General features: G+C 41.0%; 1 protein-coding gene across 1 annotated transcript in view; it reads left to right on the top strand.

Moving 5' to 3' along the window:
* Positions 1 to 3,672: 3,672 nt before the first annotated feature.
* The window catches only part of LOC115157499 (SLAM family member 5), a 218,475-nt gene continuing 203,378 nt past the window's right edge, over positions 3,673 to 18,769 (top strand). The window contains exons 1-2 of the mRNA XM_029705804.1: positions 3,673 to 3,757; positions 8,136 to 8,456. Coding sequence (XP_029561664.1) covers positions 3,703 to 3,757; positions 8,136 to 8,456 — 376 coding nt within the window. The 5' untranslated portion in view covers positions 3,673 to 3,702. The remainder of the gene's footprint in view (positions 3,758 to 8,135; positions 8,457 to 18,769) is intronic.

Below are 18,769 nucleotides of genomic sequence, written 5' to 3'. Positions count from 1 at the left end.
ATGCATTTTTTGTTCTATCAAGTTCATATTTATATCCAAAAACAGCCTTTTACAATGGCGTTGATGTTGAGGAAATATTTTCCCTCCAATACCGCCAGTCCATCAGCACAACAAATTAAATAATTACTATTCGAAACCATTGGTAAAATATTATATTGTCATTCAAAGAATTATAGATTAACATCTCGTGAATGCAACCGCATTGCCAGATTTAAAAATAACTTCACCGGGAAATCACACTTTGCAATAAAAGAGGTCCTGTGCTCAGAATAATAGGCTTGGCGATACAGACTAGGCGCCATGTTGGAGAGATCTAAAATCAAAAATACTATTTAAATATTCCCTTACCTTTGATTATCTTCATCAGAAGGCACTTCCAGGAATTCCAGGTCCATAACAAATGTAGTTTTGTTCGAAAAAGCTCATAATTTATGTCCAAAAAGCTCCGTGTCGTTAGCGCGTCCTGTAGGCTACTCAAAAACATGAACGTCGCCCGCCGGACTTGTCTTCACCAAAGAGGGGAAAAAAAATATTTACGTTCGTTCAAACATGTCAAACGTTGTATAGCATAAATCATTAGGGCCTTTTTCAATCAGAATTTCAATAATATTCAAGGAGGACGATTGCATTCTCTTTTAAAACGTATTGGAACGAGAGTACCCAAACATGCACTCGCACGCCAGAGCAGAATAGGCCATCCGCTTATGACCAACGTTCCAAGTCTCTTGTTCAGTCAGTTTTCACAGTAGAAGACTCAAACCACTTTGTAAAGACTGGTGACATCTAGTGGATGGCGTAGGAAGTGCTCAATGATTAATAAGTCCCTGTGTGTTTCAATGGCATAGGCTTAAAAGTAATTCAACACATCAGATATACACTTCCTGTCAGAATTTGTCTCAGGGTTTTGACTGCCATATGAGTTCTGTTATACTTACAGACACCATTCAAACAGTTTTAGAAAATTGTCAAAATCAAAGTGTTGTCTATCCAAATCTGTTAATAATATGCATATCCTAGCTTCTGAGTTGGTGTAGGAGGCAGTTAAAAATGGGCACATATTTTTTTCAAAATTCTCAATACTGCCCCCTAGCCCCAACAGGTTACAAAGCAAATTTGAGGAAAATGCTACCAAAGTTCTATCAACACATTGACTGTAGTACTCCCGCTGCTAAAATGCTCGATTACTGTTACTCCCCCTCCCGGGATGCCTACAGGGCCCTCCCCCGCCCTCCCTTCGGCAAATCAGATCACGACTCCATTTTGCTCCTCCCTTCCTATAGGCAGAAACTCAAACAGGAAGTACCCGTGCAAAGGTCTATTCAACGCTGGTCTGACCAATCGGAATCCAAGCTTCAAGATTGTTTTGATCACGCGGACTGGGATATGTTCCGGGTAGACGTATACACAAATATTGACGTATACACAAACACAGTGACTGAACCACCACATTTAACCATGGCAAGGTGACTGGAAATATGGTTGAATGCAAACAGTGCAGTTATTCCCTCTGTAAGGAAATCAAACAGGCAAAATGTCAGTACAGAGACAAAGTGGAGTCGCAATCGAATGGCTCAAACACAAGACGTATGTGGCACGGTCTACAGACAATAATGGATTACTAAAGGAAAACCAGCCAAGTCTTGCTCCCAGACAAGCTAAACGCCTTTTTCGCCCGCTTTGAGGATAATACAGTGCCACTGACGTGGCTCACTCCCAAGGACTGTGGGCTCTCGTTCTCCGTGGCCAATGTGAGTAAGACATTTAAACGTGTTAACCCTCGCGCTGCCGGCCCAGACAGAATCCCTAGCCGTGTCCTATGAGGATGGGCAGACCAGCCTGCTGGAGTGTTTAAGGACATATTCAATCTCTCCCTATCCCAGTCTGCTGTCCGCATCTGTTTCAAGATGTCCACCATTGTTCCTATACCGAAGAAAGCAAAGGTAAATTAACTAAATGACTATCGCCCCGTAGCACTCACTTCAGTCATCATGAAGTGCTTTGAGAGGCTAGTTAAGGATCATATCACCTCTAACTTACCTGACCCACTTCAATTTGCATAGCGCCCCAATAGATCCACAGACGATGTAATCGACATCGCACTTCACACTGCCCTATCCCATCTGGACAAGAGGAATACCTATGTAAGAACGCTGTTCATTGACTATAGCTCAGCCTTCAACACGATAGTGCCCTCAAGCTTATCATTAAGCTTGGAGCCCTGGGTCTGAACCCCGCCTTGTGGAACTGGGCCCTGGACTGATGGGCTGCCCTCAGGTGGTGAAGGTAGGAAAAAACACCCCCTATTCTCGGACACTCAACACAGGGGCCCCACAAGGGTGCGTGCTGAGCCCCCTCCTGTACTCCCTGTTCACCCATGACTGTGTGGCCATGCATGCCTCCAACTCAATCATCAAGTTTGCAGACTACACAACAGTAGCAGGCCTGATTACCAACAATGACGAGACAGCCTACAGGGAGGAGGTGAGGGCCCTGGCGGAGTGGTGCCAGGAAAATAACTTATCCCTCAACGTCAACAAAGTGAAGGAGCTGATCGTGGACTTCAGGAAACAACAGAGGGAGCACGCCCCTATCCACATTGACGGGACCGCAGTGGAGAACATGAAAAGCTTCAAGTTCCTTGGCGTACACATCACTGATGATCTCAAATGGTCCACCCATACAGACAGTGTGGTGAAGAAGGCGCAACAGTGCCTCTTCAACCTCCGGAGGCTGAAGACCCTCAAACTTTTACAGATGAGCAAATTGACTGTTAAATAGCCATCACTAGCCGGCTAACACCTAGTTACTCAACCCTGCACCTTAGAGGCTGCTGCCCTATATACATAGACACTGAATCACTGGTCACTTTAATAATGGAAAAGTAGTCACTTTAATAATGTTTACATACTGCTTTACTCATTTCATATGTATATACTGTATTCTATTCTACTGTATTTTAGGTAATGCCACTCCGACATTGCTCGTCCTAATATTTATATATTTCGTAATTCCATTCTTTTACTTCTAGATGTGTGTATTGTTGTGAATTGTTATATACTACTGCACTGTTGGAGCTAGGAACACAAGCATTTCGCGACACCCTCAATAACATCTGCTAAATATGTGTATGTGACCAATAAAATTTGATTTGATGTCTATAAGTCAACAATTAAGTAAGGTACAGCGGAGGTTAATGCAGGAGGGCATTATAAACTAGAAGAGTGCAATGCATAGGCTTCAATACAGTGACAGCTGCGTTCATACAGACAATATCGCCATAGTCTAAATAACCGGTATGAATGTTGACTGATTTATTTGTTTTCTGCTAGTTAATGAAAGGCATGGCTCCCGTATTTGGGTGTCAGTAATTTGGTAGGGACTGCTCTAACAGAAATGTGCATGTTAAAAACGTGTTGGAAATACTTTAATTACACAATTACAAATGTTATATTAACAAAAATGCATTTGTAACATGATAAAAATGCATTCTACCCCGTCTTTGCTTTCAGAAATACCTGAGTGTTTTGGAGTGCATATTCAGTTCCTAATACATAGGTTATCAAGTCATTTCAAATGCATGGAACATGTTAAAATTGCAAACGGAATGTGTTAATCTTCCGGTTATGGGTGTAAAACCTCCTAGAGGAAGTATAGGCCTGTGTGACAATACTTCCTCATTTAGGTTTAGTCATTTATCAAAGTATGGCGACCTTGCATTTCCCCATCGCTATTCTACTAACTCTTCTCCATCAAGCAGGTAAAAACATTTTCTAAGACATCTGTATAGTGAAGTTCATTATATTGATTAGACATGTCTATAATCTGTTAGCAGATACAGTAAGTAACAGGCAGTATCGTTTGTGCTGATTACTCTTCTTTTAACCAGTCTAATCAGTGAACTGGTTGTCTGACCAGTGGGTGACACATTAATTCATGTGATCTATTGAAGTGTTGTTTTAGGTCGTGTTGTGATATATTGAACTTTACAAGTAATTGATTGAGGCTTTTGAATTGAAAACATGTCATTAACTTTAGGGCAAAGTTTTTTGATGATACTGTAGTTGTAAACATATGTTAAACAGTTATAGGAAAGTCAGTGACAGGAAACTACGCCACAACGCCATTTGAAGCATAGAAACGTCTCACTACAGGAAATGCGTAGCTCAACTTCTTTTAGAAATTTCGACCGCAAATATATGCGCCAAAAATGCCCACTCTAGGCAGATTAGGTTGTACTTCCTGAAGTTATACTTCATCAAGTTGACTTTACTGAATGGTTTCTGAAACTGAAAAGCTGATACACAACAAATATATATACAAAAGCATGTGGACATCCATTCAAATTAGTGGATTCAGCTATTTCAGCCACACCCGTTGCTAACAGGTGTATAAAATTAAGCATACAGCCATTGAATCTCCATAGACAAACACTTACAGTAGAATGGACCTTACTGAAGAGCTCAGTGACTTTCAACGTGGCACCGTCATAGGATGCCACCTTTCCAACAAGCCAATATGTAAAATTTCTGCCGTGCTAGAGCTGCCCTGGTTAACAGTCAGTGCTTAGTAACAACGGCTCAGCCGGGAAGTGGTAGGCTACAAAAGCTCACAAAACGGGACCGCCGAGTGCTGAAGCGGGTAAACATTTTCTGTCCTCGGTTGCAACATTCACTACCGAGTTCCAATCTGCCTCTGGAAGCAACTTCAGTACAAGAACTGTTCATCATGAGCTTCATGAAATGGGTTTCCGAGGCCGAGCACCCGCCCACAAGCCTAAGATCACCATGCGCAATGCCAAGAGTAGGCTGAAGTGGTGTAAAGCTCACCGCCATTGGACTCTGGAGCAGCGGAAATGTGTTTTCTGGAGTGATGAATCACACTTCACCATCTGGCAGTCCGACGTACTAATCTGGGTTTGGCGGATGCCAGGAGAACACTACCTGCCAGAATGCATAGTACCAACTGTAAAGTTTGGTGGAGGAGGAATAATGGTCTGGAGCTGTTTTTCATGGTTCGGGTTAGACCCTTTAGTTCCAGTGAAGGGAAATCTTAACGCTACAGCATACAATGACATTCTAGATGATTATGTGCTTTCAACTTTGTGGCAACAGTTTGGGGAAGGCCTTTTCCTGTTTCAGCATGACAATGCCTCCATGCAGAAAATGTTTGTCGTGATCGGTGTGGAAGACCTTGAATGGCCTGCACAGAGCCCTGACCTCAACCTCATCAAACACCTTTGGGATGAATTGGAAGGCCGACTGCGAGCCAGGCCTAATCGCCCAACATCAGTGTGCAACCTCACTATTGCTCTTGTGGCTGAATGGAAGCATGTCCCCGCAGCAATGTTCCAACATAAGGAAAGCCTTCCCAGAAGAGTGGAGGCTGTTATAGCAGCAAAGGGGGACCAACTCCATATTAATGCTCATGATTTTGGAATGAGATGTTCGATGAGCAGGTGTCCACATACTTTTGGTCATGTAGTGTATGTTGTGTAAGATTTACTAGTTATTTATTGTAAAGGTACGTGTAACTACTTTTTTAGCACAGCTGTGCAGCGGTCATTGGTACGAGGCTACTATTTCATCCCTCAACTAAAATATAGGCCTAGTCCCGACACAAATCTATAGTTGCTAGCCAAGCCGGCTGGCCGTTCATTATACCAGTTAGGTTGTCAGAGACGGACTCTCTGTAGTCTTTTTGTTCTATATCTATGGACATGACCCAGTCGTTCATCTAAATGTTCCGATGCCATACTGGCTGGCAAAGCTCTTATCCCTTCCCTTCTAGCTAGCCAACTACAGCTAACACAGTCACAGCCAGAATAACAGCAAAGTAGCTGCATTTGCGTTTTTTAAGTAGTTTTCTGGTTACATTTATTTGTATACGGCCATAACAATGAGCTAATGATCCACGATTTCGCCTGGCATAGAACATGTGCTCTCTCATCAGGACAATGTTGTTCAGAGGAGCTAGCCAACTACACAGCTAAAACAATCACTTCAAACTTAAGCTGGAAACACAGCAAACTAGCTGCATTTCGTTTTGTTTGACCTGTTTTTTTCTATTGACATTTCTTTGTATATATCCCTAAAAATGATTCTGTTTCATGATTTTGACTGGCTGACAGAAGATGTCTCGTCCTAACACGCTAATCCTCAACGGGACAGTTGGAGATCGAATTTCAATATTGAAAAAATGTTGAAAATGTCAGAGAGACAGACAAACGTTTGTACACCCGAACGTTGTTGCAAACCAAATGTTAGGCTAGAATCAAGGGGAAATAATGTCTAGATTAGTTTTACAGTGGAGATCAAGTTAATGAATTGCCCGGCTGGGCTGATGGGACAGTGGATGCACTGTGATTTCTCAGATAGAAAAGAAAACAAGATGGCAATTCTTGCGTCGTAGGCTTAGTATGCCTTAAAACGCATCTTAACCAATCGCAATGCTTGTTTGACCAACCTGTTGTAGAAAATGGGTTACTCATTGAAAAATGTTGCAAATACGGTGTATAGGGAAATTCCAACCCAAACTCCAAAAGACGCAAACAGGTTGTTTTTTCTCATATCGTGATATTATGATGTGTCAGCACGTTTGGCTATTTGCAAAAATTATTAATTTGCACATATTCCTTTGAGGAGTTGCATTGTGAAATTCATATACAGTGCATTCAGAAAGTATTCAGACCCATTGAAGTTTTCCACATTTTGTAATGTTACAGCCTTATTCTAAAATGGAATAAATAGTATTTTTCCCCTCATCAATCTACACAGAATACCCCATAATGACAATGGAGAAAAAGGTTTTAATTTTAAATAAAACAAACATTTTCATTTTACCCAAACACATACCTATAAATAGTAAAACCAGAGAAACTGATAATTTTGCAGTGGTCTCTGTAACGGGCGTCGTAAGTATTGGACCAAAACGCAGCGGGAACGTGTATACTCATCTTCTTTTTAATTTTGAAGAAGGAAAAAACAAAAGAAACACGTATACAAAACAACAAACGACACTAAACAGTCCTGTCAGGTGCACAGACACAAAACAGGAGACAACTACCCACAAACCCCCATAGCACAAACACCCCTATACATGGGACCTTCAATCAGAGGCAACGAGGAACAGCTGCCTCCAATTGAAGGTCAATCAACAAACCCTAAACATAGAAGTAGAAAAACTAGACTGAACATAGAAAAACACTAACCTAGAACATAGACCAAAAACCCTGGAACACACTAAACAAACACCCCTCTTACATAGGAACATAGCCCAACAAACCCCGAACCACATAAAATAAACTACACCCTGCCACGTCCTGACCAAACTACAATAACAAATAACCCCTTTACTGGTCAGGACGTGACAGTCTCTTAATTTTTACCAGAGCTGTATTTAAAAAAAGCCCAAAATGAAATATCACATTTACATAAGTATTCAGACCCTTTACTCAGTACTTTGTTGAAGCGCCTTTGGCAGCAATTACAGTCTTGAGTCTTCTTGGGTATTAGGCTACAAGCTTGGCACACCTGTATTTGTCTACGCAGATCCTCTCAAGCTCTGTCAGGTTGGATGGGGAGGGTCACTGCACAGCTATTTCAGGTCTCTTCAGAGATGTTTGATCAGGTTCAAGTCCGGGCTCTGCCTGGGCAACTCAAGGACATTCAGAGACTTGTTCCAAAGCCATTCCTGCGTTGTCTTGGCTGTGTGCTTTGGGTTGTTGTCCTGTTGGAAGGTGAACGTTCGCCCCATTCTGAGGTCCTGAGCGCTCTGGAGCAGGTTTTCTTCAATGATCTCTCTGTACTTTGCTCCGTTCATCTTTCCCTCGATCCTGACTAGTCTCCCAGTCTCTTCCTCTGAAAAACATCCACACAGCATGATGCTGCCACCACCATGCTTCACCGTAGGGATGGTGCCAGGTTTCCTCCAGACACTTTGTCATTATGGGTTATTGTGTGTAGATTGATGAAGATTTCATTTTTATTTAATACATTTTAGAATAAGGCTGTAACGTAACAAAATGTGGAAAAGTCAAGGGGTCTGAATACTTCCCGAATGCACTGTATCATTCATCTATTTGTCTTGCTGGAGTTATTCTTCATCTTTTTTGTTTTTCTTTTGTCTGTTTATTTCAGTGTCCAGCTCTGGGACACCTGTGTTTGTGGTGAAGGGACAGGATGTTCGTCTGGATGTCCAGGGATATATGACAGTTAAAAAGAACCTGAAAAGGTTGAATAGTTTTACGTGGAGGTTTAACACATCAGACAATGTAGTAACATACTTGCATAAAATCGAGTCACAAGTCACCCCTAAATACCAAGGCAGGGCTGAGTTTATTGAGGGAAACTTCTCTCTTCTGCTGAAGAACCTAAAGGAAGGAGACAGTGGATGTTATACTGCGGCAGTGAGTGCGGAAAAAAACCAAGATGTTGCAAAGTACCAGATATCAGTTCAAGGTAGGTTTCTTCTTCTCTCTGTTTTTCTGTACAGTGACAGTTATTAGGATAATCCGTTTAATTCAGTCTGTGAAGTTAACCATGTCGGTCTACTTGTTTTTAGAGAGAGTTGAGCCACCAGTCCTGACAGTGGACTCTGTCTCCTACATCAATGCCACCTGTAATGTGAATGTGACCTGCAGAGGTCAGAACACCTCTGTCACCTCCAGCTGTAACAGCAGGATCTGCTCTCATGTGGGAGGAGAGAGTAGAGGGGCTGAGACCTCCACTGTCCCCCTGCTCTCTGTCTATGTGGCAGGGGGTTCCATCATCTGTAACCACAGCAACCAAGTCAGCTGGGCCAACGACACCAAGGAGATTGAAACTATTTGTGTATCTGGTAAGACATGCACCCGTGCATGCACACACACACACAAACACACACACACACACACACACACACACACACACACACACACACACACACATACACACACACACACACACACACACACACACACACACACACACACACACACACACACGATATGCTTTGTTGACCTTGCGATTGTATTTCCAAGAGCGGGACAAAGCAGACCACAACTACGCTGTCACAGCCCGGATACAAAGTCCTGTCATCATCATCATCTTTGTTGGATGCGCCCTGATTTGTTGGTGAAAGCTAAATAAAGGTAAGCTCACTGTTCCTTCTGCAGGATCGCTCTTATTACAGAAACATCGTTATATTAATAAAACTATTGTGAATACTGTTGATAACCGTGAACGATTCTGAAGATCTTAGTTTGAAATATTTGATTTATTTTATAAACACAGATTATGCTACAGTTGGGGTAAGATAGCCAGTGGTGTACTTTTAAGTACTTTAGTAGTACTTAAAAGTATTTTTACTTAAGTAGATTTTTGGGGTTTCTGTACTTTACTTTTTATAGTTTTGCCAACTTTAACTTTTACTCCACTATGTTCCTAAATAAAATGATGTACATCCTATATAAATATATATATATAATTTACTCCATACATTTTTCCTGACACCCAAAAGTACTCATTACATTTTGACAAGAAAATGGTCCAATTGACAGACTTATCAAGAGAACACTCCTAGTCATCTCTACTGCCTCTGATCTGGCGGACTCACTAAACACAAATGCTTTGTTTGTACATTTTTTCTGAGTGTTGGAGTGTGCCTCTGGCTATCCGTAAATAAAGAACACAAAAATTGTACCATCTGGTTTGCTTAATATAAGGATTTTTGAAAGATTTTTACTTTTGATACTTAAGTATATTTAAAACCATATACTCTTAGACTTTTACTCAAGTTGAAATGTATTGGGTGACTTTACTTTTACTTGAGTCCTTTTCTATTAAGGTACACTATATATACAAAAGTATGTGGACACCCCTTCAAATTTGTGGATTCGGCAAGTTCAGCCAGACCCGTTACTGACAGGTGTATAGAATCAAGCACATTGTGATGCAATCTCCATAGACAATCATTGCCACCTTTCCTAGAGAAAAGCCTTCCCAGATATTTAAACATCACTGTGTCATTGTTGATGACATACAGTAAAACAAAAATTGCAGCTAATGAAAAATGTAGAAATTCTAAATTAATTAATATTGCTATATTATAGAACATTTAACTACTGAGAAATATTAAATGTATTGATTTGATGTCATTACAGACCTTGTTTTATACCTGGGTCACCATTCATAAATTCATAGCGAAGTTGTAACTGAATGTCATTATTCTCCAGAATCCAAGTAACAGTCTCCAGGTCCAGCATCACCCACCATCTACAGTGAGGTGGGACATCCCCACCCCCAGCCTGTGAACCTGTCCGCCATGGAGGGAGACCACCACCCCCAGCCTGGTAACAACCCAACCATGGTGGGAGAACACTGTCCCCAGCCTGGGAACCACCCCACCATAGTCGGAGACCACCACCCCCAGCCTGAGAACCACCCTACCATGGTGGGAGACCACCGTCCCCAGCCTGGGCCCCACCCCACCATAGTCGGAGACCACCACCCCCAGCCTGAGAACCACCCCCCATGGTTGAAGACCAGCCTCCACCTGAGGACCTTCCCATGGCCCCCATGATCTCCATGCCTGAGATTTTATATGCTGTGGTAGGGAAAAAGACTAGCAAACAATAATCAGGAATTTTAATATCGGGATTCTATATATATATATATATGCACCTTTTAACCTTTGTTCCCGCATTCACGGAGACAGCATTCAATTCGGCTTGATTGGAAATTAACTTTAAATGTGCATAGCTGACAGAGCGTGATCACATAGCAAGCTACCAGCTAGCTAGCTACTTATCAAAGGTAGAGAACTGGTTATTTTGAACAACAATTACTGTAGCTGTCTAAGTAATTAGATCATGCTTTGTGATACACCCAGTTCAATGCTGTTTTAGTCCAGACAACATGTCACCCTGACACCTGCAGTAGAACCTTAGAAACGCAGTGGAAAACATTAAAATGGCATTTCTGTCCTACCAAAAGGTCCTTGGACTCTTGTTGGATGTAGTTGTCCGGATTATCAGGTCCCAGGCTCCCATGACTCTTATGATTATTTATTTACAAGTTCATTACAATTTCTTTTTCGCTTTAGTGCTACCTGAGAGAGCAGATAAAGTCACGTGCAGAAATAACCCTTCTGGCATGAGGGTCTGTGCTATCCGGTATCCTTGGGATGTCCCTACACCATTATTGTTGAAATTTAAAATGGTTAAGGTAAGGGTTAAGGTTAGGGATTGAGTTAGTTTAGCTTTATAGTTATGTTAAAGTTAGTGTAGGGGTTAAGGTTAGGTTTAGGGTAGGGATGTCCCAAGGATTCCGGATAGTACTGACCCTGGTGCAAGAGATTCACTGGAAGGAGGAGACTTGGGCAGACCCAGAAGTTCTAAACGTAAATTTGAGCACCCCAGGAAGATCCATTTACTTTGTGCTATTATAATTTATGCTATGAAATTCTGCGATTTCATTGGGTCAGTTCTCCATCATAGCAAATAGCTGGCAACACAACCATGCAATATTCGCAGGCCTGTGTGCCCACAGAGGCAGATGCTGCTGGCAGTCACTGAGGACTAGAGCGGTAAGTAACGAACAGCTTGTTTTGAACAATATATTTTTGAAACAGGAAAATGTACACATTTACCACGCTTTCATGAGCATTTAAATCATTATCCATAAGTTGTATAGTATACATTATATGAAAAAATATAGATTTTTCACCAATAACATTAAATTTTTCTTACCAATAACAAGAGGGGCGGCACCCCTAATGCCCTAATGGGCGAGCTGCAGGACTGCATTCACGGTAAACGCTGCATATGTCGGCTCAATTGGAAATTACCTTTACATTTCTATTGTGATATAATGCGGAAGTGACTCTTCTTATCAACTGTATGCAAGAATTTCCTCTGTTTTGTCTTAGGAATTCAAAATGTTCTGTGTTGATCTTGCCAACCCCCATTGTCTCACCTCCTATTGGTCAACAACTCAGAATTTGAATCCAAACAACTCAGATGCTTATAAAAGGGTCTTACATTCTTTGTTCTTTCTCTTGTGTTCCTGACTTGATGTGGTGAGAGACCTCTCTCTGACCATGCTTACAATAATGCCTTATAATGCTTGTTAATGCTTTGTACTGTTTGTGAATCCATACATTTTGCATAGTAATTAAATACACTTGTATTTAGAATTCCATTCTCATAAATGTCTTCATTGCCTAATACAGCAACTTTACTATAGTCTCTTGCAAATTGCTAATCATCTTTATGGAGTCAGATAAACAATGTAATAGGTGTCGTAACGTGATTATCATTAAATGTGAAGAGGGCAGGTGGCACCAAATCGTCCCACCTACGTAACAGCCAGTTGAATCCTGTGGCGCGATTTTCAAATACCTTAAAAATGGTATTACTTCAATTTCTCAAACATATGACTATTTTACAGCTATTTAAAGACAAGACTCTCGTTAATCTAACCACACTGTCCGATTTCAAAAAGGTTTTACAACGAAAGCAAAACATTAGATTATGTCAGCAGAGTACCCAGCCAGAAATAATCAGACACCCATTTTTCAAGCTAGCATATAATGTCACATAAACCCAAACCACAGCTAAATGCAGCACTAACCTTTGATGATCTTCATCAGATGACACACCTAGGACATTATGTTATACAATCATGAGCAAGTTCAGAACTAGCATACCCCCCGCAAACTTCCGATGAATTTACTAACAATTTACTAAATTACTCACGATAAACGTTCACAAAAAGCATAACAATTATTTTAAGAATTATAGATACAGAACTCCTCTATGCACTCGATATGTCCGATTTTAAAATAGCTTTTCGGTGAAAGCACATTTTGCAATATTGTAAGTAGATAGCCCGGCATCACAGGGCTAGCTATTTAGACACCCACCAAGTTTAGCCTTCACCAAACTCAGATTTACTATTAGAAAAGTTTGATTACCTTTCCTGTTCTTCGTCAGAATGCACTCCCAGGACTTCTACTTCAATAACAAATGTTGGTTTGGTCCAAAATAATCCATAGTTATGTTCCAACAGCGACGTTTTGTTCGTGCGTTCAAGACACTATCCCAATGGTAAATAATGGTTATGCGCACGGCGCATTTCGTGACAAAAGATTTCTTAATATTTCATTACCGTACTTTCGAAGCATGTCAACCGCTGTTTAAAATAAATTTTTATGCCATTTTTCTCGTAAAAAAGCGATAATATTCCGACCGGGAATCTGCAATTAGGTAAACAGCCGAAAGAAAATACAGCACGGGGTCGAATCGGGCACGCGCCTAATTCCTTTGTCCTCTTATCGGCCACTTGGCAAAGGCGATTATGTGTTTCAGCCTGAGGCTGCCTCGTCATCGTTCAACTTTTTCCCGGGCTCTGAGAGCCTATGGAAGCCGTAGGAAGTGTCACGTTACAGCTAAGATCCCCACTCTTCAATAAACAGAGACAAGAAGAACGACTCCTAGTCAGACAGGCCACTTCCTGCATGAAACCTTCTCAGGTTTTTGCCTGCCATATGAGTTCTGTTATACTCACAGACACCGTTCAAACAGTTTTAGAAACTTTAGGGTGTTTTCTATCCAAAGCCAATAATTATATGCATATTCTAGTTACTGGGCAGGAGTAGTAACCAGATTAAATCGGGTACGTTTTTTATCCGGCCGTGTAAATACTGCCCCCTAGCCCTAACAGGTTAACTAAGATAATAATTAATCAAACTGCTATACTATCAAAAAACTATACTAAGCCTGTTATGGACAGACGTTCCGCTAGCGGGACCCCGTTCCGCCAGCGAGACCCCGTTCCGCCAGCGGGACCCCGTTCCGCCAGCGGGACCCCGTTCCGCCAGCGGGACCCCGTTCCGCCAGCGGGACCCCTAGCCAACAGCCAATGGAATAGCAGGGCGCGAAATACAAAACAACAAAAATCTCATAATTCAATTTTCTCAAACACCCAACTATTTTACACCATTTTAAAGAAACTTCTCGTTAATGCAACCACATTGTCCGATTTCAAAAAGGCTTTACGGCGAAAGCATAACATTAGATTATGTTAGGACATCAACTTGACAAGAAAAACCACACAGCCATTTTCCAAGCAAGGAGAGGCATCACAAAAAACAGAAATACAGCTAAAATGAATCACTAACCTTTGACGATCTTCATCAGATGACACTGCCAGGACTCAATGTTACACATTATGTTAGACAATACATGTATGTTTTGTTCGATAAAGTTCATATTTATATCCAAAAACCCCATTTTACATTGGGGCGTGATCTTCAGAAAATGTATTGCCTCCAAAACTCCCGGTGAATGAGCACATCAGTTTACAAAAATACTCATCATAAACGTTACAACAGTTATTGAAAGAATTATAGGTACACTTCTCCTTAATGCAACCGCTGTGTCAGATTTTAAAATAGCTTTACGGCGAAAGCACATTGTTCAATATTCTGAGTGCAGAGCTCAGCCATCAAAGCAAGCTATACAGTTACCTGCCAAGTTCTGGAGTCAACTAAACTCAGAAATAGTATTATAAATCTTCACTTACCTTTGCTGATCTTCGTCAGAATGCACTCCCAGGTCTCCCACAAGAAATGTTAGTTTTGTTCGTTAAAGGTAAGTGAATATTTCTAATGCTAGTTATGATTTAGATGACTCCAACATGGCGGCTATCTGTATCGCCTAGTGTATTTTTCTGAACACAGTTATTGCAAAGTGTGATTTCCTAGTAAAGTTATTTTGAAATCTGGCAATGCGGTTACATTCAGGAGATGTTAATCTATAATTCTTTGACTGACAGTTTAATATTTTATCAAGGTTTTTGAATAGTATTTTTGTAAATTGTAGCGCTGTCACCGGCAGTTTTGGAGGCAAAATATTTTCTGAACTTCATGCGCCACTGTAAAATGCTGTTTTTTAATATAAATATGAACTTGATAGAACAAAAAATACATGTATTGTGTAACATGATGTCCTAGGAGTGTCATCTGATGAAGATTGTCAAAGGTTAGTGCTTCATTTAGCTGTGTTTTGGGTATTTGTGATGCATGCTAGTTGCTTGGAAATGGCTGTGTGTTTTTTTGTGTCTATGTACTCTCCTAACATAATCTAATGTTTTGCTTTCGCTGTAAAGCCTTTTGGAAATCGGACAACGTGGTTCGATTCAGGAGAAGTGTATCTATAAAATTGTGTAAAATAGTCCTATGTTTGAGAACTTTGAATTATGAGAATTTGTGGTTTTAAATTTGGCGCTCTGATTTCTCACTGGCTCTTGAATAGTGCGGGATGATTTCATCCCACATACCTGAGAGAGGATAAACTCCATATTTATGTCCAAATACCTCCTTTTGTTCGCGCGTTCAGATCACTATCCAAAGGCAAAATGCGCAAGCGTAAAACCAGAGACGAAAAGTCAAAATGTTCCATTACCGTTCATAGAAACGATGTTTACAATCAATTCTTAGGGTCTTTTTATCATAAATATTTGATAATATTCCAACCAGACAATAGCGTATTCATTACAGAGGAAAAAGAAGGAACGGCGCGCCTGCGTGTCTGCGCAGTAAACAAGTCATTGTCCTTAGGCAGTCCACTGATTGAATGGTCTCTTATTCTCTCCCCAGTAACAGTAGAAGCATGAAACAAGGTTCTAAAGACTGTTGACATCTAGTGGAAGCCTTCGGAAGTGCAACATGACCCCACAGACACTGGAGTTTGGATAGGGATTCAATTGAAAAACTACAACCCTCAGATTTCCCACTTCTTGGTTGGATTTTTCTCAGGTTTTTGCCTGCCATATGAGTTCTGTTATACTCACAGACATCATTCAAACTGTTTTAGAAATGTCAGAGTGTTTTCTATCCAAATCTACTAATAATATGCAATATTCGACTCTGGCAGTTTACTCTGGGCACACTTTTCATCCGAACATGAAAATACTGCCCCCTATCCCTAACAGGCTAAACAAAAATATAAATGCAACATGTTACGGTCACATGTTTCATGAGCTGAAATAAAAGATCCCAGAAATGTTCCATTAGCACAAAAAGTATTTTTCTCTCAAATTTTGTGCACACATTTGTTTACATACCTATTCGTGAGCATTTCTCCTTTGCCAAGATAATCCATACACCTGACAGGTGTGACATATCAATATGCTGATTAAACAGCATGATCATTACACAGGTGCACCTTGTTCTGGGGACAATAAAAGACCACTCTAAAATGTGCAGTTTTGCCACATAACACAATGCTTCAGATGTCTCAAGTTTTGAGGGAGCGTGCAATTAGCATACTGACTGCAGGAATGTCCACCAGAGCTGTTGCCAGAGAATTTAATGTTAATTTCTCTACCATAAGTCGCCTCCAACATCATTTTAGAGATTTTGACAGTACGTCCAACCGGTCTCACCATGCCAGCCCAGGACCTCCACATCTGGCTTCTTCACTTGCGGGATCGTCTGAGACCAGCAACCCGGACAGTTAATGAAACTGAGGAGTGTTTCTGTCTGTAATAAAGCCCTTTTTGGGGGAAAAACTAATTCTGATTGGCTGGGCCTGACTCCTCAGTGGGTGGGCATACAGTGGCTTGCGAAAGTATTCACCCCCCTTGGCATTTTTCCTATTTTGTTGCCTTACAACCAGGAATTAAAATTGATTTTGGGGGGGTTGTTTCATTTGATATACACAACATGCTTTGAAGATGCAAAATATTTTTATTGTGAAACAAACAAACTTGAGCATGCATAACTATTCACCCCCCCAAAGTCAATACTTTGTAGAGCCACCTTTTGCAGCAATTACAGCTATAAGTCCCTTGGGGTATGTCTCTATAAGCATGGCACACCTAGCCACTGGGATTTTTGCCCATTCTTCAAGGCAAAACTGCTCCAGCGCTTTCAAGTTGCATGGGTTCCGCTGGTGTACAGCAATCTTTAAGTCATAGCACAGATTCTCAATTGGATTGAGGTCTGGGCTGTGACTAGGCCATTCAAAGACATTTAAATGTTTCCTCTTAAACCACTCAAGTGTTGCTTGAGCAGTATGCTTAGGGTCATTGTCCTGCTGGAAAGTGAACCTCCCACCAAGGCCCTTCTCCCCTGATTGCGCAGTTTTGCCGGGCAACTGGCTCTAGGAAGAGTCTCAAGGATGATCAATGGAAACAGGGTCTGAATACTTATGTAAATAAGGTTAAAAAAAATATGCACAATTTCCAAAAAAACTGTTTTTGCTTCGTCATTATGGGGTATTGTGTGTAGATTGATGAGGAAACATGGATTTAATCCATTTCAGAATAAAGCTTTAACATAACATAATGTGGAAAAAGTGAAGGTCTCTGAATACTTTCCGAATGCACTGTATATCATTCTATATCAGGTGAGCAAAAGCTTGAGATTTCCTTCACACTGGAAGCAGTGCGCCAGTTGTTGTTTATGAAGAGGCACACCCCTCCCCCTTTGGAATTATCCGAGGCCGCCGTCGTTTAATCGTGTCGCTGCATGGAGAAAACACTTAGTTCATAGATTCAGCCAGCCATGTTTCTGCAAAGCATATATTGCAACTTTTCAAGTCTCTCTGATAGCAGAGAGCAGACTCTCAAACAAAGCTCATCCATCTTATTCTCGAGTGACTGGACATTTGCCAAGAAAAATTAGTGCCGGTGGATTTTTCTTTTTGTCTCAGTCTACCGCGTCTTCCGCTACAGTGTTTTCATACTCATGAAACAAAGGAATAGTGTCCGGTGTGAACAAGGGTTCAGCTGAGTCGGTGTTGAAGTCAGATTTGAAGTCGAAATCAAGCTTAGTAACTGTTGATCTGATGTCCAAAAGTGCTTTGCTGTCATATGTGATAATAATAAGAAAGGAAAGATAAACATGAAAAAAGTCACTCAATAGCATAGTGGGGTTGGAACTCGTAAGATGTTAATCTTCTCCATCGGTGCCATCTTATCTCCCCCTCCCTTAGATTATGCCACCCCCAATTATAACTAACGGCTTTTACTTGCCACAATATGTAAAGTAAGAGCACAAATCATTGGAGAAACCGTAACCTTGTCATCAGGCTATTTGTGCACTGTAGTCTGATGTGCGAGACAATAGGAACTGTAACATATTGTCTGTTGTATCCCAGTGTCTCCCCCTGCTGGTGTCTGTGTGCATGCTGAAGATCCTCCTGCTGTCTGTGGGGCTGGTCATCATGATCTCTGCTGTTATCACCTTCCCCATCAGGGATACATTCTACAAAACAAAACTGATTTAAGGATACAATAATGTTTTCACTGATTTCAGCCTACAATGGCTAGAATGAGGTTTATTGTCATCATCCCCCCCCCCTTCCTGTGCACTTCTTGGTTCATCACTTATTCCCCACCTGTGCTGTATGCGTTTCTACTTTGTTTCTGTTTTTGTTTAGTTTCTACAAATATGTGCCTCTCTCCTTTATTTGTCTGTCTGATGAAGGTCTGCCATGACCATAATGGATAAAAGTCCACTATCTTTTCATTGTTTTCTTTTGCTCAGACAGTGATACCTTCTCTGTCACAGTAATTATTAAGATAGGGCCGCGATTCAGGTTTCAGATTGAATCCCGGCTTAAAGGCCCAATGCAGCCGTTTTTATAGCGATATCAATCTTACTCTACAGTTTCTGTTTAATACCTACTATGGTGAATGATTGTAACGTGTTCACTTATTTTTATGTATTTTACCCTGTACAAATATTGTAATTTCATTTTCAGATAGCTTATTATTTGTACCAC

The sequence above is a fragment of the Salmo trutta genome, chromosome 21, assembly GCF_901001165.1.
Source record: "Salmo trutta chromosome 21, fSalTru1.1, whole genome shotgun sequence".
Classification (NCBI taxonomy): Eukaryota; Metazoa; Chordata; class Actinopteri; order Salmoniformes; family Salmonidae; genus Salmo; species Salmo trutta.
This window is presented reverse-complemented; position numbering and strand designations above follow the sequence as displayed.